The sequence below is a fragment of the Chiloscyllium punctatum genome, chromosome 11 (assembly GCF_047496795.1).
Source record: "Chiloscyllium punctatum isolate Juve2018m chromosome 11, sChiPun1.3, whole genome shotgun sequence".
Taxonomy (NCBI): Eukaryota; Metazoa; Chordata; class Chondrichthyes; order Orectolobiformes; family Hemiscylliidae; genus Chiloscyllium; species Chiloscyllium punctatum.
Window position 1 is genome coordinate 73288685 of NC_092749.1, and position 24660 is coordinate 73313344.

At 41.9% G+C, this 24660-nt stretch overlaps 1 protein-coding gene across 4 annotated transcripts in view; it reads left to right on the forward strand.

Annotated features, from left to right (window-relative positions):
• Positions 1-24660, forward strand: part of tiam2a (TIAM Rac1 associated GEF 2a) — a 289699-nt gene that overhangs the window by 15967 nt on the left and 249072 nt on the right. For all 4 annotated transcript variants that reach the window (XR_011961891.1, XR_011961892.1, XM_072581040.1 and 1 more), the window contains exon 2: positions 15555-15638. Coding sequence is in view for 2 of the 4 variants with exons in the window: in XM_072581040.1 (XP_072437141.1) it covers positions 15555-15638 (84 nt within the window). In the remaining 2 variants the exon portion in view is untranslated. The remainder of the gene's footprint in view (positions 1-15554; positions 15639-24660) is intronic.

Genomic DNA, 24660 nt, shown 5'->3' on the forward strand with positions numbered 1-24660 from the left:
TGTCCAAAACCTGTTGTAGTTTATAGCTACTTAACAAAACCTGAATGCCGTCTTTTTCAACAGGAGCCTTGTCATAGGTGGCTTCACAAAGTTGAACCAATGTGATAACACCAAACTTTTTGAGTTCCTCTGTGAACTTGTTGAGGGTAGCATTGTTTGGGTTGTGCCTGATGAGAAACCTCATACAGCTAGGGCTAAATAATCTCAATATCTAGCAATCCAAAGCATTCAGAAGCCAATATGTTAAGATAGTCTCTCCTCCAGAGAATACGTATGGCTTTTGTTCGACCTTTCATTAGGGGATAACCCTTTCTTCCCTGAAACCAAGCTACTGAACTTTTACACTGCCTCCAAGGCAAATATTAACTCCACATAAAACACTCCAAGTGTAGTCTCATCAAAGGCCCTTGCAATTGCCATAAGAGTTGTTCATTCTTTTATTCCAGTCTTTTTGCAGTAAAGGCTGATGTTTCCCTTCCTAATTGATTGATATACATGCATGCTAATTTTCTGTTAATTGTACGAATGTATCCAAGGGTGTCTGAACTGCAACATTTTAAAGCTTTATGTGTTTTAAATTCAAATGTCTGCTTACTTCACATTTCTCCATCTGCTATCTCATTGCCCCTTAAATTGACTGAATCTCTTTTCAGCTTTTTTGGGTTTTCGTCACAACATATCTCCCTACCTAGCTTTGCATCATGAACAACTTACTCTTGGTCTCTTCTTTGTAGTTATTAATGTGCATTATTTTGTAAGTAGCTGTAGTCTTAGCAATGATTCTTGCAATGATCACAGGTTAGGCTGCCAACTTGAAAATGTCCTGTTCATCCCTGTTGTTTTTCCTGCCTGTTGGTCAATCCTCTATCAATGTTGAAGAGTTATCCTCACCTCTCTGAATCCTCATCTTGCATATTAACCTTTTGCATGGTACTTTAAGTAATTAGATAAAGTGTAGGACATGCACTGGTTTCCCTTTATGCATCCTTAATGAGCTCCAATAACTTTCGAACCACAATACTCTCTTTCATAAAAGCATGTTAGCATTATCTGATCATACTACAACTTCCAAAGTGCTTTTGTAAGATTTCATCAATTACAGCATTTTTCCAATGCTGTTATCAGGCTAAGTGGTCTGTAGTTCCCTGTTTTCTGCCTTATCTGTGAATAGTAGAATTAGATTCAGTAAATTTCAATCACATGGAAACACCTGAGCTTTTAAGGAATTTTGGAGAATATTAACCAGTATCTCTATAAGATTTGAAGGTCTCTAGTGGTTCAGTGGTAGTGTCCCTACTGATTGTTCTGACCCCACCTGTTCTAGAGTTGTGTAATAAAATCTCTGAATAGGTTGATTAGAAAATATCTATCCACCATCGCTGCAGCTGCCTCATTTAGAACTCTAGAATATAAGCGTCAGACTCTGACAATTTGTTGGCTTTCGCGCCCTTAATTTCTCTCTGATACTTTTTATGTGCTGATTTTGTTTTCTTTAAGTTCCTCATTGATTTTAAACCCATTGCTTTACTTCTTTGGTATGTTACTTCAGTTAATATAATTGGTTATGATTTCTGGTGAGTTTACTGTGTCTTTTACTTTTTTTGTAGACTTTTTCTTGTGATTTCATAGTTTTTAAAACTTTGCAAACCTCAGTCTTGCTGTTGTACTTGACAACATTGTAAGCCTGTCTTTTTCTCTCATTAAAACCACTCTTGTTTTCCCTGTCTCTTTCTCTTTCTATACTTGGTTTCACTTTAATTCATTTTTCTTCCTTGTTCTTGATTCGTTCTCAACCCTTAAATATTATTGTTTACAAAGATGCATTGTTCCTGATGTTCAGTAAGATCTTGTGCAAATGCATTACAGGGCAGATTTTTTAGCTGAAAGATAATGTTTTAAATACCACATGATGTACGATACCCAACTTTGGCAATTTTTCTATTGTGTTCTTAAAATAAGCAGATGCATTGATGTACAATCATTCAAATTTATTTTAGTCCAGTTTTCCATCAGATGTGTTTTTTTTAATTCACTGAAAACAATTGAGCAGTTCTATAGTCAAGTTACATTGAGTCTAGAATTTCAGACTGTGGTTAGTTCATTGTTTAATTTCGCATCTACAATATTGAATTTTTGATATTCTGGTCCATGGACTTTTGCGGAGTCAGCCAGCGTATTTTCAATAAAAGTGCTTTGCCATTGTGCGATAGAAAGTATCGTCCAGAACTAAGTCAGTTTGAAGCTTCATTATTTCTGCAACTAAATAAACTGAATGGTACAACAATTGTGAACGGTGTGCATATATTTTATAACTTCTCATTCTTGAAGAATGTTTCATTTTTTCTGCCAGAGGCACCTTGTATTTTACTTCTGACTACAGTGTAGATGTTGGGCAATCTATTTAGTTTGAGAAGTCATCACTGTCTTCACTTTGCGCAGCATCCACATGTGCAGATCGTAATCTGGATTACGGAATTGTGACAATACTGTATTCAGGAATTCTGATGATTTATCCTTTCCTTAACAGTGATATTGAAATTGCAGCAGCTGCATCTTCTGAGGCCAGCTGCTTAACACTGATGACAATTAAAACGCTTTTATCTGGCTGTGCATTGTTAAATTAGTATTTCATATTTATTTACATAGCTGTATATAGAATGTACACCATAACAATAGATCATTTGGCCCAACTGATAGCCGCAGGTATTTGTGCTCTGCATGAACCTCCTTTCATCCTCCTTTTCCAACTCTATTAGCAGAATCTTCTGTTCCTTTTTTGCACTGTATCATTTGATTATCTAGCTTCCCTTTAAATGCATTTATGATATCTACTTAAACTATGGGTGGTTGTAACTTACATATTCCAACAAGTTTCTGGAAAATAACTTTATCCTGAATTCCATATTGCATTTATTCCTGACATTTATGAACCTCTTATTTTGGTCTCCCACAAGTGTTATACCTACCTTATCGAATCCTTTTGTAATCTTAAATGCCTCACTTGTGTTTGTCCTCAAACCTTTTTGCTTTATTGCTTTGAGCTCCCTGAATTAGTTATGATGTGTCTTCTCACTATAGATTTAACCTCTTAGTTCTGACATGATTTTTTTTTGTATCCTCTGCAGAGTCTTCATACCCTGTCTATAATTTAGAGAACCAAACTGCACACTGCTCCAATGGTGCTCTAACCAATATTTTCTACAAATGTAACGTTTTTTCAACTTTTTGATTTTGTAATTTGAAGAATGTTGTCTTTCTTAAAGCCTTAATGTTGTTTTAGATCTCTTTACTAGATCTTTATCCTGTACTCCCTCTAACCCTCTAAGAATTACAAAGGAAAAGTGTGGTTGACACAGGTTTGGGAGAGATGAGGATGAAATAGTGAGGTATTATGTGGTGTCAGACAAAGGGAATGGATTTTTTAATTCGCTCATGAGATGAGGGCGCCTCTGGCAGGACCTTCTTTTATTGTCTGTCCCTAGTTGTCCTTGAGAAGGGCACGATTAGACTATTTGGCCAATTGAGCCTGCTCTGCCATTCAATCATGGCTGATATGTTTCTCAACCCATTCTCCTGCCTTCAACCTGTAACCCTTCATCCCTTTACCGATCAAGAACCTATCTGTTTATGTCTTAAGCACACTTGATGAATTAGCTTCCACTGCCTGCTGCATCAATGAGTTCCACAGATTAACCACCCTCTGGCTGAAGAAATTCTTCCTCATCTCGGTTCTAAAAGATTGTTCCTTCACTCTGAGGCTGTACCCTCAGGTCCTAATCTTTCCTACAAAGGAAACATCTTCTCCACTTGCAGTCTATCATGGTGTCTCAGTATTTTAAATGTTTCAATCCGATCCCCCATCATCCACAAGTCAGAAAGCACAGAAACTGACACTTTGCTCCAACTCATCTGCACCAACCAGGCATCCCAATCTGACCTAGTCCCATTTGCTGGCATTTGGCTTATATCACTCTAAACCCTTCCTATTTACGTACCTATCCTTTAAAATGTTGTATTTGTACCCACCTCCATCATTTCCTCTGGCAGCTTATTCCATATATGCACCACCCTCCGCGTGAAAAGGTTGCCCCTTAGGTCCCTTTTAAACTTTGCCCCCTCACCTTAAACCTATGACCTTCAGTTTTGGACTCCCAAACTAGAAAGAAAATAATTAGGCTATTCTACCTATCCCTACCTCTCATGATTTTATAAACCTCTATAAGGTCACCCCTCAGTCTCTGAAGCTCCAGAGAAAGAAAGACCATATCTTAATCGACCTCTCCCTATAGCTCAAACCTCCCAGTCCCAGCCACATCCTTAAATCTTGTCTGCACTCTGTCAAGTTTAACTACATGCCTCCTATAGAAGGGTGATCAGAATTATATTCAGTATTCTAAAAGTGGCCTCACTAATGTCCTGTACAGCCATACATGACATCCCAACTCCTATGCTCAATTAACTGACCAACGAAGGCAAGCATGCCAACCTTATTTACCCTGTCTTCCTGCGACTCCACTTTCAAGGCATCCCTCGGTCTCTGTTCAGCACCACTCTCCGGTGCGTTGTCATGAACTATGTAAATCTTGCCTTTGTTTGCCTTACCAAAATACAACACTTCTTATGTATCTAAATTAAACTCCATCTGCCACTCCTTGACCCATTGGTCCATCAGATCAAGATCCCGTTGTATTCTGAGATAATCTGCACTGACCATTACCCGCTAATTCTAGTGTCATCTGCAAACTTATTAACCATATCTCCTAATCATTTATATAACTGATGAACAGCAGTGATCCTTGCAGCATGCCACATCACAGGCCTCCATTCTGAAAGACAAATGCAGTGTTAGCATTAATTTCAAGAGGGCCAGAATTCAAGAACCTGCACCACCACCCCTTGTCTCTTGCCTTCAAACCAATTTTATATCCATTTGACCAGTTCCTCCGGATCCCTTGTGATCCAACTTTACTAACCAGTCTACCATGCAGAATTTTGTGGAACACTCTGCTGAAGTTCCACAACATATAGACAATGTCTGCTGCCCTGCCTTCATCAAGTTTTCTTTTCATCTCTGCAAGAAACTCCAGTCATGTTAGTGAGGCACAAAGCCATGCGGACTATCTGTAATCAGATCCAAAGACCTCAGCAGTTCCTCATATGACATGCTCCTCATCCCAGGGATCATTCTTGATAGCCTTCTCTGGATTCCGTACAAGGCCATCAGATCCTTTCTTAGATAAAGGGCCCAAAATTGTTCACAATATTCCAAATGTAATCTGACCAAAGCCTTATACAGCCTCAGCAGTGCATCCCTGCTCTTGTATTCTTAGCTTTCTTGAAATGAATCCTAACACTGCATTTGCCTTCCTAACTGCCAGCCAAACCTGCATGTTAAGCTTAAGAAAATCCTGAACAAGGGTTCCAAAATCCCTTTGAAGTTCAGATTTCTGAAATCTTTCCTGTTTCTTCCTCTTTTTCCTACCAAAGTGCATAACCTTAAACTTTCCCACATTATATTCCATCTGCCACTTTGCCCACGCACTAAGCCATTTCAAGTCCTTCTGGAGCCTTCTTACTTGCTCATTGCTCAAAAATCCAATCAATCTTCATTTGATTGCTACCTAATCAAAGTGAGGACTGGCACCACTATCTCATCAATGAGTTGAGACAAGTGTGACTTTGTAGCAAAGAGCCTGTTTAAATAGGGACTACAGCAAGTGATGCTCATGGCAAAACTAACAACACAACCTACTCCACATATCTTTGTCATCTGCAAACTTCCTAACGATGCCCTCTGTTTTTTTCATCCATATTATTAATGTATAACGTGAATAGTTATGGACCCAACACCGACCCAGTGGAACTCCACTAGTCACCAACTGCCATCCTGAAAAATACACCTTTATCCCTACTCTCTGCCTTCTAATCCTCTATCCATGTTAGTACCTTGCCCCCAATAGCATGGGCTCTTATGTTATTTAGCAAACTTCTGTGTGACAACTTGTTGAAGGCCTTCTGGAAATCCAAACAGATCATGACCACTGGCTCTCTTTTGTCTAATTTGCTTGTTACCTCCTCAGATAATTTTAAAAGATTTGTCAGGCATGACCTCCCCTTGATGAAGCTGAGATGACAGCCCTGTTTTACCATGCATTTCCAAGTACTCTGCAATCTCAGGCTTAATAATGGACTCTAAAATCTTAGTAACGATAGAGGTCAGGCTAACTGGCCTATAGTTTTCTGTCTTCAGCCTGAGGTCCCCAACATCAGAGTTTCTAGCCTTTAACCAATTCAGTTCACTCCACCAGTTATCAACAAATGGCTGAAGACCCTGTAGACTGCAAAGGCTAAGAACTCTGACATGATTCTGATTGTAGGACCGAAGATTTATGCTACAAGGCTAGCCATGGCCTTGATCAAGCTGTTTCAATATAATCAGAACACTGACGTCTATCTGACAATCTGGAAAGTTATCTAAATATGTCCTGCGCACAAGAAATAAGGCAAGTATCCATACTGGCCAGTTACCAGTGCATCAATCTTCAATTGATCATTAGCTCAGTGATGGAAGGGAATGTTAAAGATGTAATCGCGTAAAGGATTAACATATTGACTGGCACTGAGTTGAATTCTGCCAGCTTCTGACCTCACTACATCCTTGGTTCAAATGTGAACAAAAGAGTTGAGTTCACAAGGCCAGCATAACTGCCTTTGACATCAAGGCAGCAGGTATGTGCCACCAAGTGCCCTCGCAAACCTGCAGTTATTGAAAGTTCTCCACTGATTTCAGACACTCCTTGGGTTAATGTCCTAGGCTCACTGATTTGAATTACTTCAGCAGTGACCTTCCCTCCTTCATAAGGTTATAAGTGCAGAAGTTCACTTGTTGAGCAATGTTCAAGATCATTTGAGACTGTCAAATAAGCAGCCCGTGTCAATGTGCTCAAAGACACGGTCAGCATCCATATAATGGCTAACAAATAGCAAGTAACATTCGCACCGTAAGAGTATTTGACTGTCGTCCATTTATGTTCAATATCATTACCATGGCTGAAAGCATCAGTATCAATACCATGGACAAGAAACTGAACTGGATCAACTGTAAAATACTGTAGCAACAAGGGTAGGTCAGAGGCGAAGAATTCTGTTCTAAGTAGCTGACAGCCTAGCACTGTAAATTCAGGCAGTCATCTACAAGGCACGAGTTAGAAGTGCCAGTCAACATGTTAATCCTTTACATCTCATGCAATTATATCTTCTAATTTGTGCCTTCTAGATGATGGACAAGCACTGGAGATTCATGCGGTGAGCAACTTACCACAGAATTCCTAACCTTTGACCTACTCTACTTGTTTGGCTGAGTGCAACTTTAACAATACTCAAGCTTGACACCATTCAGGACAGGAGCAATTTGTGAGATTGGCACCCCATCCACCACCTTGAACATTTCTTTCCTATGCTGCCGACAGTCTGTAATGATAGTGTTCAGGATTTACAAGATAATGACCTCTTCAAACTCTTCAACGTAGGAAAATCACCACCGACAAGTCCCCTCCCCCCACACCGTCTCAACATCCTGAATTGGTACTATATTGTTATTCTGTCACTGTCATTGCGTCGGAGACTCCTTACATAATAGTATTGTGGGCATCCATAAACCCCAAGATTTGCAGCAATTCTAGAAGGCAGCTCACCGCCATTTTCTCTAGAACACTTAGGAAAGTGGAATAAATGCTATCCATGCGGCCATACATCTGAGGCAGCAATGCCAGCATTGCATAAGCAAATTTTTGAAAAACAAATTTTTAATAATGCTGTAGATTGAATTGGCGTTGAGATTTTTTGGGGGGGAATAGTGGGTGGCACTTAATGTAGTACAAATTCATTGAGCAATGAACACAACCAGTGTTGTATACTTTGTGGTGCAGAGCAGAATAATAATACCCCTTAATTTATAATATTCTGAGTATACAACAAAGGTGCCAAACTATATGCTTCGAAGTTTCAACTAAGATGTGTGAAATCATTGAAATGTAATTTCAAACTAATTGGAATTGATTTTGTTTTACTTTCCTTTAAAATGTTCAGTCGTTAAGTGAGCTAAGATTTTTTTGTCTGTAAGTTGAAATGTAAATACACCAGTTAAAAGACAAAATTGATTGTTTCAAAGTTTTATGAAATAATAACCCATGTGGCCTTTGGATAGACATCTGAAAATTGCTTTGTGGTTGTGATTTTTATTTTAAACTGCAAAATGTTATTTAACTTGTACTCTGGAAATATAGTCAGCAGCTTCTTTTGCCCACATAAGCTTGCTTCACAAATTGTTCATCAAATGATAGTTAACTGTTTGAGTCAACAAAATAGTGATGTAGATATTTAAGGCAATGAGCAATTTAAGTAAAAAATAGATTACTTAAAATATCCAGCAGGTCTGCTTTAATATTGCATAGTATTTCAAAATATATACTGCACAGAAATAGGGTGTTTAGTTCAGTAGGTCAACATGGGTATTTATGTGCCATCAGATTCTCCCCGAGCTCAGCTTGATGTAACACCATCAATATACCTTTCTGTTCTTTTCTCCCACATGCACCGATCTAGCTTATCTTTGAATACATGTTAAAAATTTATTTACTTCATCTACTGCTTGTTGTAGTGAGTTCATTGGCCTGGATCTGGAAGCCCTACTCCCATTCCTGAAATACCCCTTTTTTTTGTGTGTGGGCATGATCGCATAGGACAGCTGAGCGTTTGAACACAGTGTTGCATTTAAACAGTTTTTGTTGGAACAAGGTCTGTTTCTTGCAGTGAGTGACTTATTCACATCAATAGTTAAAACACAGGAGAATGAAAGGTGGACAAAATGTGTGGAACTGTGAAGTTATTTAAAGCTCCTGCAGGCCATGTCTGGGAGTTGGGGGGGAAAGATGTACCTTAAAGTTTTGTGGTTATTTGTTGACATAAGCCTGAGGGACATTGTTTGTTTGTTTGTTTGTTTGTTTGTTTATTACTGTTTGACAGCTTCTACAATCCTATCATCATAGTTGAGTGGTTGTAAATTCACAAATCACTGACATCTCCAAGATCTTAAGGGATTAGCTGCCTTTCATATGAAATTATGAATGCAATGTTTGTTTTCTTAGTGATTAAGTGAATGGAGTTTTATCAGTTTTTATTTATGTATTGAAATATTAATAGATTATAATTAGAATGATATTATTTCATTGAGCATAATTTGAGTTTTGCCCATTGTCGATATTGGGGGAGTTAGTATGAAGGGTCATGATGTGGAGGTGCTAGTGTTGGACTGGGGTGGGCAATGTTAAAAATCACACAATGCCAGGTTACAGTCCAACAGGTTTATTTGGAAGTGTAAGCTTTTGGAGCGCTGCTTCTTTGTCAGGTAGCTTGTGGGGCAGGATCATATGACATGGAATTTAAAGTAAAAGGTCAAAGTATTGAACAAACCTAGGTTGCTGTTAAGTCTTTAATCACTTAGAATGGGGATGCAGGTTTTGAGTGATAAATATGTAAATCCCAGAACTTCTTTCAAATCACAATCCCAAGATAACGTAAGGTTTTATTTTGGGGAAAAAAAGTGGCATCTCAGCTCGGACAATGCATTATGGTGTGAGGTTAGAGTTTGCATCCTAACGATTAGATTAGATTAGATTAGATTAGATTAGATTGCTTACAGTGTGGAAACAGGCCCTTCGGCCCAACAAGTCCACACCGCCCCGCCGAAGCGTAACCCACCCATACCCCTACATCTACATTTACCCCTTACCTAACACTATGGGCAATTTAGCATGGCCAATTCACCTGGCCTGCACATCTTTGGAGTATGGGAGGAAACCGGAGCACCCGGAGGAAACCCACGCAGACACGGGGAGAATGTGCAAACTCCACACAGTCAGTCGCCTGAGGCGGGAATTGAACCCGGGTCTCAGGCGCTGTGAGGCAGCAGTGCTAACCACTGTGCCACCGTGCCGCCCTTAAATAAGTCAGACTGGTTTTATTTCCAAAGTAGGAACTTATAAAATGTCACATGGACTGAGTACCTACAGATTGTGTGCTTTTTGAACAAAATATAATATATCTGCAAATGCAAATTCACCCATGGACTTAAGTGTGTATGTGCGTGGGCGTGTATGAGGAATGCGGACAGACTCTAACTGCACATCTTTAATGCATTGTCTGAGCTGAGATGTCACTTTTTTTCTATAAAACTTTAAGTTTTCTTGGGACTGTGCACCAAAACCCTTGACAATTTTGGTTTGTTTTCCTTTTGGTGGTTGATATTGTGTCACATTTTTCTGCATATGAACTGTCCCCATCATTTATTGCTCTCTTCGGGCGAGCGAGCGACATGGGCAGTTGATCAATTTTTCTCCAAAACGCTCAGCAAAATTCAATTACACAGATGACCAAATGGAGTAAGTAAAGCTGTCAAGACAACAAGGGACTGGGTCATGCAGGCTACAGTGTTTGCTGGAAGTGAGACTGGTGTGCCGAGGGTCAGGAGAATGAAGCTGCAGGTCTTTGGTAGGGATGTATTGATGGAGGAAAGGGACTGCAAATGAGAGAGTAGTTTTTAATCCTTTCAGCAATGGCATACTCGGCTAGCTTAGAACCAGGAAAACTTGGATCATTGAGTTAAAAATCACACAACACCAGGTTATAGTCCAACAGGTTTAATTGGAAGCACACTAGCTTTCGGAGTGATGCTCCTTCATCAGATGATTGTCACAACCTGGTGTTGTGTGATTTTTAACTTTGTACACCCCAGTCCAACACCAGCATCTCCAAATCATGGTTCATTGAGGTAATGATAAGCTAAGAGAGGCGAAAGAAAACTTAATGGGTATGATTCTAGTGAACACTTCCAGTTCAGTCTTGAAACAAAAGTATTCATTACTACAGATGATGATTTGTTTCATCTCAAAGCAGCTCATGTACAGCTCATATTGGAGGTGCATTGACTATGTTAGAAACAAACATGCAACCATTTAGTTGCGACTTCAGCAATCTAGGGAAAGCATGTTTAGAGTATTAGTTTTTTGTTTTTAAATGTGTTAGTATTTTTTAAATACACATTTATTACTAAGTTATGCCTGTTCTGTACTAATTTGACTACTGTGATATCTAGGAAATTAATGCTGTCCTTTAAGTTTAATATAACTGATTATTAAGGAAATTGATGAATTTATTCTTTTTGCTTTTTTTAATGCTTTTTGTATCCAAGTTACTGATATATCAACACAAGTGCATATGGTCATGTTATTATGTATGTTATTACATGACTATGTCACTAATAAAGGAGAGTGGGAATGAGAAAGGAGCCCCTGAAAGCCAAGAAGTAACCATTGAAAAAATCTCAAAAGGATCCTTAAAAAAAATTTTGATCTTTTGAATTGAAGTTCAAGATCGGTCACAATCATAGTAAATGGCAGAACAGGCTTGGCATGTAGTATGTACTACTGCTCCTATTTCTTATATTCCTTCTGGAATCATTCATAATTTGTGATATGCTTTAATTGACTAATCAAATTGTAATATTGTTCTCTTATTGGGTTCAGATTCTATTTTTGATTTAAATCAAAAGAATAACATCATCAAAGACCACATTAATAGTTTCTAGTCAGAGACTTCCTGGTGCTGCTACGTTTTGCATTCAGTACTCAATCCATATGGTCCAAGTGCTAAATATTTGGTTTCAGGTATATTTTGATTTCTCTATTTAGTAATTGCGCACTGGCTGAAACAAGTATACTTGATTTATAAGGGCTGTTGTGAAACAGCGTTAGTTTCTCTGCCTTAGAACCAGAAGACCTGGGCTCAAGTTCAATGTGCTCCACAAGTGTGTCATAGCATCTTTGAATAGGTTGATTTAAAAATATGTATCCTTGATTGTGCTTTTTCCATATCGTGTTCGCATTTGCTGCTGTGCAGTTGTACCTTTCCAATGTTTTCTCTCATTGATTAGGTAAAAAGAATTCCTTTTCAATAAAATGCCCGGCACCTGGTGAACTGACTTTTGCATATTTCGCATCAGGTTTGAGTATATCGTCCATCGGGCTCTTGATGGCTTGAGTCAAGAATGTGATGTTGACTGATGCCCTCTTGCCCAGCTGTGCCGGTAACATCCAACCTGCTCTTTGGCCATCCAGGTCTGGTCAGCCCACTGTCCTGAGCTCTCACCTCTGTCAGGCTGCAGAACCATTGCTGACGGAGGAATCTGTTCCTGAGCAACAGTTCCCTTACAATAGCCACCACTCCTGCAGGGAGAGTACTCTGGTATGACCTGACCATGTCTCAGACTTTGATCAAATCCAAGTAAAAGACAATTCCTGAAGGAAGGACTACTTCATGAACAGGAACTGCATGTTTATAATTGAAGCTGCTCATCAAGTGGAAGAAATATGTCATCAGGGTGCATCACTTTGGAAGACATTCAACATAAAGGTACAGGGTCACTACTTGAGCGTGAAGGCACGCCAACACCTGTGCCCTTTCCCATACGGGAGATTTGAATCTCCGTTAAGAGTGTCTATAGAAGCATTTGAGAAGATTAAATAGAAGTGCAGACTGAAAATCGATAGCTTTCTAAAAGGCACTGGTGAAGACGAAAATATCTTTTATATTATTTTGTGGGCAGGATAGAGCAGGTTATATCAGCTCAACAGCTGAAATCTGAGTGAAGAGAAATCCAGGCATAATTTTTGATAGCTTGATTCATATCTCCAGTCAAAGTAAAATCATCAGATCTGTCGATAGGACCTTCAAGGCCCTGAGGCAGGAATTAGGTTTGCCTGTTTGACAATTTCATAATCAGACTAAAAAATGTAGTCGTAAACTCTAAATTTAAAGACATACATGGAAATATTGCTAGATCAGTCCATTTGATAGTTTGAATAACGTGAAGTACAGGAATTGTGAATTTGTTCAATATTACAGTCAGTAGAATCTGCTGGAGTACATAAAGACGTGAGTAAATGAATGAAATTCTGACTACTCAGTTGACTACCTTTTACTTAAATCAGGAAAAAAGAATGAGTTAATATACTGAAATAACAACGAAAGACTGAGAGAAAGATGTGCAAGAGGTGTAGGTGCCCACATGCTTTATAGGGCTGAAGAAAATGCACCACGTGGAGAGCTTATGATAAGTTGAGTCACTGCCAAAAAAAAAACAGAACAAGGAAAGGAGATAGTCAGAGTTTTCAGAAACAGTAAAAATGTGAGTGGAAAGTGAAAGCATTCAATTAAAACCTGAGAAGATGATAAATGTGTTTGTCACAACAGGCATTGGAACCATAAAAAATGCATGGCATGTCTGGATGTGGCAGTTCCCAGAGAAAAGTAAATCCACCAGGGTGACAAATAAGCTTTGAACCATAAACCTGAATAGAAGCTTGCTACCTTAACATAGAGTATCATCTTGCTGTCACCATTAGAGAACCACAACCATCATATTTTCATCAATTTGATCCACATCTCTCAAGGTTGATATGAAATCACCTACCAAACTTAAATGTTGGAATGCATAAGATAACTCTGCTAAATAAGGTGCTTCCTCCAAGTGACCAAGCGAAAGTAAGACCATGGGTCGCTGATGTGCAGGTCAAAAGGAATGCTAAATGTTTGCCTAAGCTATTGAAAGGTCATTTTATACACTGCAGCAATTAGTCAAGAAAATCAGGAATCTCACTAAAAATTGTTGACAGCTAAATATTCAAGATTGTGCATCATTGTGACCAGAACTAGTAAGCAAATGAGAAGTCAGAGTGTCCAGATGTGACCTCCACCTGATCAAGAAAAGATTATTGACAGCAGCAACACCACTAACCAACAAAACAACATAACCAGCAAATGACGCAACAGGTGATGTCAAGTAAGATCCCGGAATATCAGAAGCAGTATGTGCAAAATCATCTGGGCATCAAGCTATCTCACCAGTGAGAGTGAAGAGTGCTGTACCTACAAGTTGGAGGCACAACATTCTAACACCTAAGTAATGCTCTGAATAGTTTTAGAAAAGTTAACACTTTAAGGTGTTTAGTTTAGTTATAAAAATTGACTGTTAGTCTTCAGTTTTGGAAAAAAAAATGTTAATCATTTGGAAAAGGTATTGACCCAGATACTCTGTCCCGTCAGGTAATCGTTGGAGCAGCACAGGCTGGGGTTGTGTCGACACTCTGGAATTCCAGATACTGACTCAGTGACAATTGTCTGGGAAATTAAGATTCTAGTGGATAATTTCCCTCCATCTGGAACTCTCAAAGAATCCATTATAGACAGAGAATTTGTATGGTTTCACTTCTGCAATATTAGTAGTTATCTAATAATTATCTTAAATTAGTGTAACCATTAAACTGTTGTCCAGCTTATCTCATAACAAAACAACACTTCCCTTGATCCCTTACACCACCTTCCCACACCTCCAACCTGCTGATCATGGAACTTGCTATGGGGCACTGACCCACAAAATAATTATCCTCATTCATTGTAAATTACTAGGTTTGTTTATTCTTACTGTTCCTTATCCAGAAATTTTGTCAAGTGCCCTTAATGTAATGAACTTGCTGAGGTGCTTCCAAGGAGCATTATAAAACAATATATTACACAGGAGGTGTTGGATGAAATGATCAGAAACTGAAACCATGGCCAGCAGTGGTAAAGTAATAAAAATTGAGGGCACACAAGGCCAGAATTACAGGGGCACAGATACCTTAGAATGCTGTAGGGCTGGACAAGATTACAACAAGCAACATCTCAGCAATTTGTTTTTGTTTTAAAATCCATGTGTTTGCGTGAACAGGGTATAGATGTGTAGTAGGGTACTTGGACTTGCTGCAAGTTAGGGCATGGTTGGTGGAGTTTTGGACGATAATTTTATGGAAAGTAAAATGGAAGACATTAGCAAAAAGTGCATTGGTGTGGTCCAGTCTAGGGATTACTTAAGTATGATTTGAGGTTTCAGCAGGATGAAAAGTGATGTTTCAGAAGTGAAAGTAGGCAGTCTAAATGAAATCCTGAATAGAAGTTTGGAATCTCATCATGGGATCAGATGTGATATTAAGGCGGCAAATGGACTGGCTTAATTGTAGACTTGCCAGGAAGAGGGATGGAATCTGTTGTCTAGGAACTGCAAATGTTGACTTAATTTGTCTTGATATTTATATTGGAGGAAATTAATCCTCATTATCATGGAGGAAGTCTGTTAATTTCAAAACAGTAGAGGTATTATGATCGGTATTGATGAGTAGCGTTAAGTGATGTCACTATACATGTGAAAAATAATGCTAGGCATTTAGATGATCTCGCTGATGAGCGGCATATAGATGCGAACTAGGAGGCGGCAAAGGACACTAAAGGTAATGCAAGAGTAGGAAAAGAAGCTATTATCATTGATTCACTGGTTACACTTCAATTGACAGACAGGCAGTCATGGGCACATGCGCACACACCAGGAATAATGAGCTACTTAAATTTTATGTTGAAGTTTTTTTTGTTTCTTGATTCTTATATCTTGTCTCTTTTTCTTTTAGTTGTACTCATTGAATGAGTACAAACCACCCATCTCCAGGGCCAAAATGAACCAGGTGACAAAGGCGGCTATCAAGTCTATTAAGGTACATTTTAAAATGAATTTGTCCATTGCACTGCATCAGTTTTAAAGCAAACTTTGAATGAAATGTTTCTGAAATACCGGTATAGATTGCAGCATAATCTGATGTTCACAGCTTCTGTTTAGTTAGTAATTAACTGCAGTCATACTTTAACTGTCGTAAATGTGCAGTTATGTTTTTAATTTTGCTTATTTTCTGACTTCAGAAAGTCACCAGTACTAAGTTGCATTCCCATCATATGTTACTTCCAATATCTAAGTTTGTTTTATCAAGACTTGAATTTCTTTAGACCAGTGATGTTCAGCATTATTTTGGTGACATCTATGAATTCTCAGTTCAATGAGTTGGGCTTTTAAAGTCTAAAACAGTTTAATTTGATATTTTGTAATTAACCTGTTGAGAGATGGTATTACACACCACTGGAGCAGGTGGACCTTGAAGCCAGGCCTCATGGCTCAGAGGTAAGGAATCTACCACTGCACCATGAGACACTTCCGTAGCAATATTTAGACTTTAACTTTTCATTGCTGTTTTGCCCTTCTTATTTTTTTTTTGACCTTGAGGCTTGAAAAGAGCTGTAGTTCTCTTTGGCTTGACTATTTGGAAAGGATCATTCTTGACCCTTGGGTTATAAGATTCATCCATTAGTATTCATGGCTGTGAGCTGTGCAAATCAACAGAAATCATAATTTAAACTTTGTATGTAACTCACAGGCTTTGAACTGAGTTATGGACTCCCCCACCCCAGGGAAAAGACCTTGTCTATTTACCCTATTTATGCCCCTCATGATTTTATAAACCTCGATAAGGTTACCCATCAGCCTCCGACACTCCAGGGAAAACGGCCCTAGCCTATTCAGCCTCTCCGTATAGTTCAAACCCTTCAACCCTGACAATATCCTTGTAAACCTTTTCTGAACCCTTTCAAGTTTCACAACATCCTTCCTATGGGAGGGAGACCTGAATTGCACACACTATACCAAAAGTGGCCAAACCAATGTTCTGTACAGCGGCAACATGACCTCCCAACTCCTATACTCAATATCTGAACAATAAAGGAAAGCATACCAAACGCCGCCTTCATTATTCTATCTAACTGCAACTGCATTATCAATGAACTATGAACCTGCACTCCAAGGTCTCTTTGTTCACCAACACTCCCCAGGACCTTACCATTAAGTGTATAACTCCTGCTCTGATTTGCCTTTCCAAAATGCAGCACCACACATTTATCTAAGTTAAATTCCATCTGCTATTCTCAGCCCAGTGCCCCATCTGATCAAGATACTGTTGTGCTACGAGGTAGTTTTCTTTACTGTCCACTACACCTCCAATTTTGGCGTCATCTGCAAACTTACTAACTATACTTCCAATGTTCACATCCAAATCATTTATATAAATGAAGAAAAGCTGTGGACCCAGCATCGATCCTTGTGGCACTCTGCTGGTCACAGGCCTCCAGCCTGAAAGACAACCCTCCACCATCATCATCTGTCTACTACCTTTGAGCCAGTTCTGTGTCCAAATAGCTAGTTCTCCCTATATTCCATGAGATCTAACCTTGCTAACCAGCCTACCATGAGGAATCTTGTCAAACGCCTTACCACATAGAACACGTCCACCACTTAATCCCCATCGCTCGACTTTGTTACTTATTCATAAAAATCACTCAAGTTAGTGAGACATGATTTCCCACACACACAGCCGTACTGACTATCCCTAATCAGTCCTTGCCTTCACTTGGTATTCCCTCCAACAACTTCCCCACTACCGATGTCAGGCTTACAGGTCTGCATTTCCCTGGCATTTCTTTACTACCTTTCTTAAATAGTGGCACCACATTAGCCAACCTGCAGTCTTCCAGCACCTCACCTGTGACTATCGATGATATAAATATCTCTGTAAGGAACCCCACAATCACTTCCCAACTTCAGAGTTCTAGGTTACACATGCTTAAGGTCCTGGGGATTTATCCACTTTGTGTTTAGAGACGTACAGCACCATCATCTCTGCAATATGGACATTTTTCAAGATTGCACCGTCTATTTCCCACAGTAAACACAGTTGTAAAATACTCGCTTAGTATCTCCCCCACATCCTGCGGTTCCATGCTGCCTTGCTGATCTTTGAGGGGTCCTATTCTCTCCCGAGCTACCTTTTTGTCCTTAACATATTTATAGAATCCATTCAGATTCTCCTTTACCCTGTTTGCCAATGGTTTCTCATGTCCACCTTTTACCTTTAATTTCCCTCTTAAGTAAACTTATACTGCTTTTATATTCTTCTAAGAATTCACTCGATCTCTGCTGTCTATACCTGACATATGCTTCCTTCTTTTTCTTAACCAAACCCTCAACTTCTTTAGTCATCCAGCATTCCCTCTACCTACCAGCCTTCCCTTTCACCCTGACAGGAATACACAGTCTCCGGACTCTCATTATCTCATCTTTGAGGCTTCCCATTTTCCAGCCATCCCTTTTACCTGCGAATATCTGCCCCCAATCAACTTTTGAAAGTTCTTGCCTAATACTATCCAAATTGGCCTTCCTCCAATTTGGAACTTTCACTTTTATATCCAGTCCATCCTTTTCTCTCACTATTTTTAAAACTAACAGGAACTCATTGAATGTAATATTAAACAAATTTAGCTTGAGTATTTCATCTTTTTGAATGATCATTAGTTTTGGTTCCTAGTCTGAAAGGCAACCCTCCGCCACCACCCTCTGTCTACTACCTTTGAGCCAGTTCAGTGTAAGACAGCGGAGAGGGGGTGTGGGCGGAGAGGTCAGGAAGAAGATTGCAGGTCAAGAAGGCGGTGCTGAGTCCGAGGGTTGGGACTGAGATAAGGTGGGGGGAAATGAGGAAGCTGGATAAATCTGCATTCATCCCTTGTGATTGGAGGGTTCCTAGGCGGAAGATGAGGTGCTCTTCCTCCAGGCATCGTGTTGCCATGGTCTGGCGATGGAGGAGGTCAAGACCTGCATGTCCTTGGTGGGGTGGGAGTTAAAGTGTTCAGCCACGGGGTGGTTGGGTTGGTTGGTGCGGGTGTCGCAGAGGTGTTCTCTGAAACGTTCCGCAAGTAGGCGGCCCCTCTCCCCAATGTAGAGGAGGCCACATCGGGTGCAGCGGATGCAGTAAATGATGTGTGGAGGTGCAAGTGAATTTGTGATGGGTATGGAAGGATCCCTTGGGGCCTTGGAGGGAAGTGAGGGGGGGGAGGTGTGGGCGCAAGCTTTGCATTTCTTGTGGTTGCAGGGGAAAGTGCCGGGAGTGGAGGTTGGGTTGGTGGGGGGTGTGGACCTGACGAGGGAGTTGCGGAGGGAGTGGTCTTTCCGGAACGCTGATAGGGGAGGGGAGGGAAATATATCCTTGGTGGTGGGGTCTGTTTGGAGGTGGCGGAAATGACGAAGGATGGTATGATGTATATGGAGGTTGGTGGGGTGGTAGGTGAAGACCAGTGGGGTTCTGTCCTGGTGGCGACTGGAAGGGCAGGGTTCAAGCGCAGAGGAGCGGGAAGTGGAGGAGATGCGGTGAAGAGCATCGTCAACCACGTCTGAGGGGAAATTGCTGTCTTTGAAGAAGGGTTGTTCGGTATTGGAATTGGTCCTCCTGGGAGCAGATGCGGCAGAGGCAAAGGAATTGGGAATATGGGATGGCGTTTTTACAGGGGGCAGGATGGGAGGAGGTGTAATCGAGGTAGCTGTGGGTGTCAGTCAGTTTATAGTAAATGTCCGTATTGAGTCGGTCGCCTGAGATAGAAGTGGAGAGGTCTTGGAAGGGGAGGGAGGAGTCTGAGACGGTCCAGATAAATTTGAGGTCGGGGTGGATTGTGTTGGTAAAGTGGATGAACTGTTCAGTCTCCTCATGGGCGCACGAGGTGGCGCCGATACAGTCATCGATGTAGCGGAGGAGAAGGTGGGGGATGGTGCCAGTGTAGCTGCGGAAGGTGGACTGTTCCACGTATCCAACGAAGATAGCTGGGGCTCATGCGAGTGCCAATGGCTACTTCTTTGGTTTGGAGGAAGTGGGAGGATTGGAAAGAGAAGTTGTTCAGAGTGAGGACCAGTTCAGTGTCACTGGAAGGGTACTGGTTGGTTCGGTGGGAAAGGAAAAAGCGGAGGGCTTTGAGGCCTTCGTGATGGTGGATGGAGGTGTATAGGGACTGGATGTCCATGGTGAAGATAAGGCGTTGGCGGCCAGGGAAGCGAAAATCATGGAGGAGGTGGAGGGCATGGGTGGTGTCCCGAATGTAGCTGGGGAGTTCTTGGACTAAGGGGGACAGGACCGTGTCGAGGTATGCAGAGATGAGTTTGGTGGGGCAGGAGCAGGCTGAGACAATGGGTCAGCCGGGGCAGTCAGGTTTGTGGATTTTGGACAGGAGGTAGAAACGGGCGGTGCGGGGTTATGGGACTGAGGTTGGAGGCGGTGGATGGGAGATCCCCTGAGGTGATGAGGTTATGGATGGTCTGGGAGATGATAGTTTGGTGGTGGGAGATGGGGTCATGATCAAGGGGGTAGTAGGAGGAGGTGTCCGCGAGCTGGCGTTTAGCCTCAGTAATGTAAAGATCGGTGCGCCAAACTACCACCGCTCCTCCCTTGTCTGCTGGTTTGATAGTTAGGTTGGAGTTGGAGCGGAGGGAGTGGAGGGCTGCACATTGCGAGGGTGAGAAGTTGGAGTGGGTAATAGGGATGGACAGGTTGAGGCAGTTAATGTCGCGGCAGCAGTTGGCTATGAATAGATCGAGGGCGGGTAAGAGGCCAGCACGGAGTGCCAGTTGGATGGGGTGTGTTGGAGGCGGGAGAAGGGGTCGTCAGAGGGTGGGCGAGAATCCTAGTTGAAGAAGTAGTCGCGGAGGCGAAGGCGGCGGAAGAATTGTTCGATGTCGCGCTGCGTGTTGAACTTGTTAATCCGAGAGCGTAGGGGAATGAAGGTGAGGCCTCTGCTGAGGACTGATCTTTCATCCTCAGAGAGGGGGTGGTCCGGAGGGATGGTGAAAACACGGCAGGGCTGGGAGCTAGGACCTAGTGTGGGGTTGGAGCTGGGAGTGAGGGCAGGGTTGGGTGTGGGGGCGGAGATCGGTGTGGAGGCGAAGATGCATGTGGCGTGGTCGTTGTGCAAGTGAGTGACGTCACTGGGGGGCGGAAGTAGATGCGGCAACTGCAACTCCGAGGGCGGAAGTGGCTGTGGCGACGGCACTAACACGGTGTTGATCCCAGTGGCTGTGGACCCAGCGGACTCGGCGATGGTCTTCGTGGCGATCGTGGAGGCGGTTGTTTGGGCAGCGATTGCGGAGGCTGCATGGCATTGCTGACACCACCCACGCCCTCCACCTCCTCCATGATTTTCGCTTCCCCGGTCCCCACGCCTTATCTTCACCATGGACATCCAGTCCCTATACACCTCCATCCACCATCACGAAGGCCTCAAAGCCCTCCGCTTCTTCCTTTCCCACCGAACCAGCCAGTACCCTTCCAGTGACACCCTCCTTCGACTGACTGAACTGGTCCTCACTTCTCTTTCCAATCCTCCCACTTCCTCCAAACCAAAGGAGTATCCTTTGGCACCTGCATGGGCCCCAATATTGCCTGCCTCTTCGTCGGATATGTGGAACAGTCCATCTTCCGCAGCTACACTTGTGCTCCCATGAGGAGGTTGAACAGTTCATCCACTAACACCTTCCACACCAACCTCAAATTTTCCTGGACCGTCTCAGACTCCTCCCTCCCCTTCCTAGACCTTCCCATTTCTATCTCGGGCGACCGACTCAACACGGACATTTACTACAAACCGACCGATTCCCACAGCTACCTAGATTACACCTTCTCCCACCCTGCCACCTGTAAAAACGCCATCCTATATTCCTAATCCCTTCGCCTCCGTCGAATCTGCTTCCAGGAGGACCAATTCCAATACCGAACAACCCTTATCCTTTTTCAAAGACTGCAATTTCCCCTCAGACGTGGTTGACGATGCTCTCCACCGCATCTCCTCCATTTCCCGCTCCTCCGCCCTTGAACCTTGCCCCTCCAATCACTATCAGGACAGAACCCCACTGGTCCTCACCTACCACCCCACCAACTTCCAGATACTTTATATCATCCTTCGTCATTTCTGCCACCTCCAAACAGACCCCACCACCAAGGATATATTTCCTTCCTCTCCCCTATCCGCGTTCCGGAAAGACCACCCCCTCCGCAACTCCCTCGTCAGGTCCATGCCCCCCACCAACCCAACCTCCACTCCCGACACCTTCCCCTGCAACCGCTAGAAATGCAAAACCTGCGCCACACCTCCCCCCTCAATTCCCTCCAAGGCCCCAAGGGATCCTTCCATGTACGTCACAAATTCACCTGCACCTCAACACACATCACTTACTGCATCCGCTACACCCGATGTGGCCTCCTCTACATTGGGGAGAGGTGCCGCCTACTTGCGGAACGTTTCAGAGAACACCTCTGGGACACCCGCAGCAACCAACCCAACCGCCCCGTGGCTGAACACTTTAACTCCCCCTCCCACTCCGCCAAGGACATGCAGGTCCTTGACCACCTCCATAGCCAGACCATGGCAACATGACGCCTGGAGGAAGTGCGTCTCATCTTCCGCCTAGGAACCCTCCAATCATAAGGGATGAATGCAGATTTCTCCAGCTTCCTCATTTCCCCTCCCCCTACCTTATCTCAGTCCCAACCCTCAGATTCAGCACCGCCTTCTTGACCTGCAATCATCTTCCCGACCTCTCCGCCCACACCCCCTCTCCGGCCTATCACCCTCACCTAAATCTCCTTCCACCTATCGCATTCCCAACGCCCCCTCCCCCAAGTCCCTCATCCCTACCTTTTATCTTAGCCTGCATGGCACACCTTCCTCATTCCTGAAGGAGGGCTTATGCCTGACACGTCGATTCTCCTGCTCCTTGAATGCTGCCTGACCTGCTGCGTTTTTCCAGCAACACATTTTTCAGCTCTGATCTCCAGGATCTGCAGTCATCACTTTCTCCAAGAACAAGTTCTCTGTTAATTGATTTATTAATGCAATTTTTTCATTTAAATTTGGAGAGGTTGAGTATACAGCTTGGGTGTTAAAGAAGTTTTGTTAGTGAAGTTTGTGGGCAATAAGATGTTGAACTTGCAACATTAATAGGAGCTTTAGGTAATTTTCCTGGCTGGGCTCTGTCTGGAGGCCAGCATCCCTTCCTTCTACATGTACTAACATCAGTGTTATGTCAGGTTACCCATCAGCTGATAGTAAGGAATTCCTAATTTTGGATCTCTGGCTATAACTGCTTTGCATCAGCAACTCTGTGAAGGGGTTTACAACAGTTGACCAGAAACTGTAGAGAACTACTGCTGTAACCAGGTTTTGGTGTATGTGTGACACGAGAGAGTTTAGAATGAAACCTTATCCCATCTGGCAAAATTTTTTTTTATGTTTAGCGTTTCACGTTAATTCGAACTTTTTAAAAAAAAAAGCTGCTGGAAGAATGCAAACTATAAAACAAAAATTATTTGAGGCCCTGGTTTAACTTCGGACAATAATTTCATTAGAACTGGGTCTGAACTGAATTTCAATATATTTAACATTAACTATACTTTTTCTGTTTGACTAATTGTTTCTAATATTCTGAAACCTGGAAAAACATATATTTAAATCCATGTGTAAAAATAAAAAGTAATGGAAAAGCAGCAGCTCTGTAATCCAGTACGGTTATTGTTTTTATAAATTCAGTTATTATATGATATGAAACTATTGGCTGTAATCCGAAAGTATTGTTGATAGCAAAACATTTTTAAAAAGAAACAAGAATTTTGGCAAGAGGGAATAGAGTAAGCAAATAATCATGGCATTTAGATATTTGTACGCAGTATTTGTTTGAGTTCTCTGTGATCAGTATTGCACTTGGGGTATAGTCAGGTAACTGACCATATCTCAAAGTTAAAGAGGTATAGAGGTCTATACCATAGAAAAAAGCCCTTCAGCCCATCAAGTCTGTACCAGTCAAAATCAGCTACCTAGCTATTGTAATCCCATTTCCAGCACTTGACCCATAATCTTGTATGCCTTGGCATCATAAAAGCATATTTAAAATACTTGTCAAGAGAGTTTCTACCTCTGCCACCCATACAAGCAGAAAGTTCCAGATTCCCATCACTCTCTGGGTGAAAATTCTTTTCCTCACAACCTCCTGCCCCTTATTTGATATCTGTGTCCGCTGGTCATTAATCCATCCTTAAAGAAGTAAGATTTCTTTTCATCTACCCTGTCTTTGCACCTCATTTCAATTGTGTTCTTTCTCAGTCTCCTCTCCTCCAAGGCAAACAACCCCACTCTATCCAAATCTGTCTGGATGGGGAGGCTGGTACAATTACAACATTTAAAAGGCATTTGGATGGGTATATGAATGGGAAGGGTTTGGAGGGATATGGGCCAGGTGTTGGCAGGTGGGACTAGATTGGGTTGGGATATCTGGTTGGCACGGACGGGTTGGACCGAAGGGTCTGTTTCCATACTGTACATCTCTGTGACTCTATGACTAAAACTCTCCAGCCCAGACAACATCCCGGTAAATCTCTTATTCCTGTCCAATACAATCTCACCACTTCTATAATGTGGATTCCAGAACAGTGCACATTATTCTTGCTGTGGCCTAACCAATAATTTATACAGTTCTAATAGATTTCCCTGCTCTTAAATTCTATCCTTTGGCTAATAAAGGCTAGTATCCCATATGCAACCTTACCCATTTTATCCACCTGTCCCACTACCTTAAGGGACTGATGTACATAACACCAAGGTCCCCAGTGCTTTCTAGGCTCCAATGAGAAGAGAATGAGGCAGAAATACATGAAGACCGTGAGACAAGATAAGAGTGGTATTTGGGATTGTTTTAACAAAAACATTGATGGAAGACAAGAGTCTTTCCTCCTTTACTGCCAGTTTGAAATTTTCTTTTGTTGTGTTGTGATCCCACTAAGGACTGTTAATATTGAAAAAGATGCCTGAATACTAGTTTTAGCTAATACA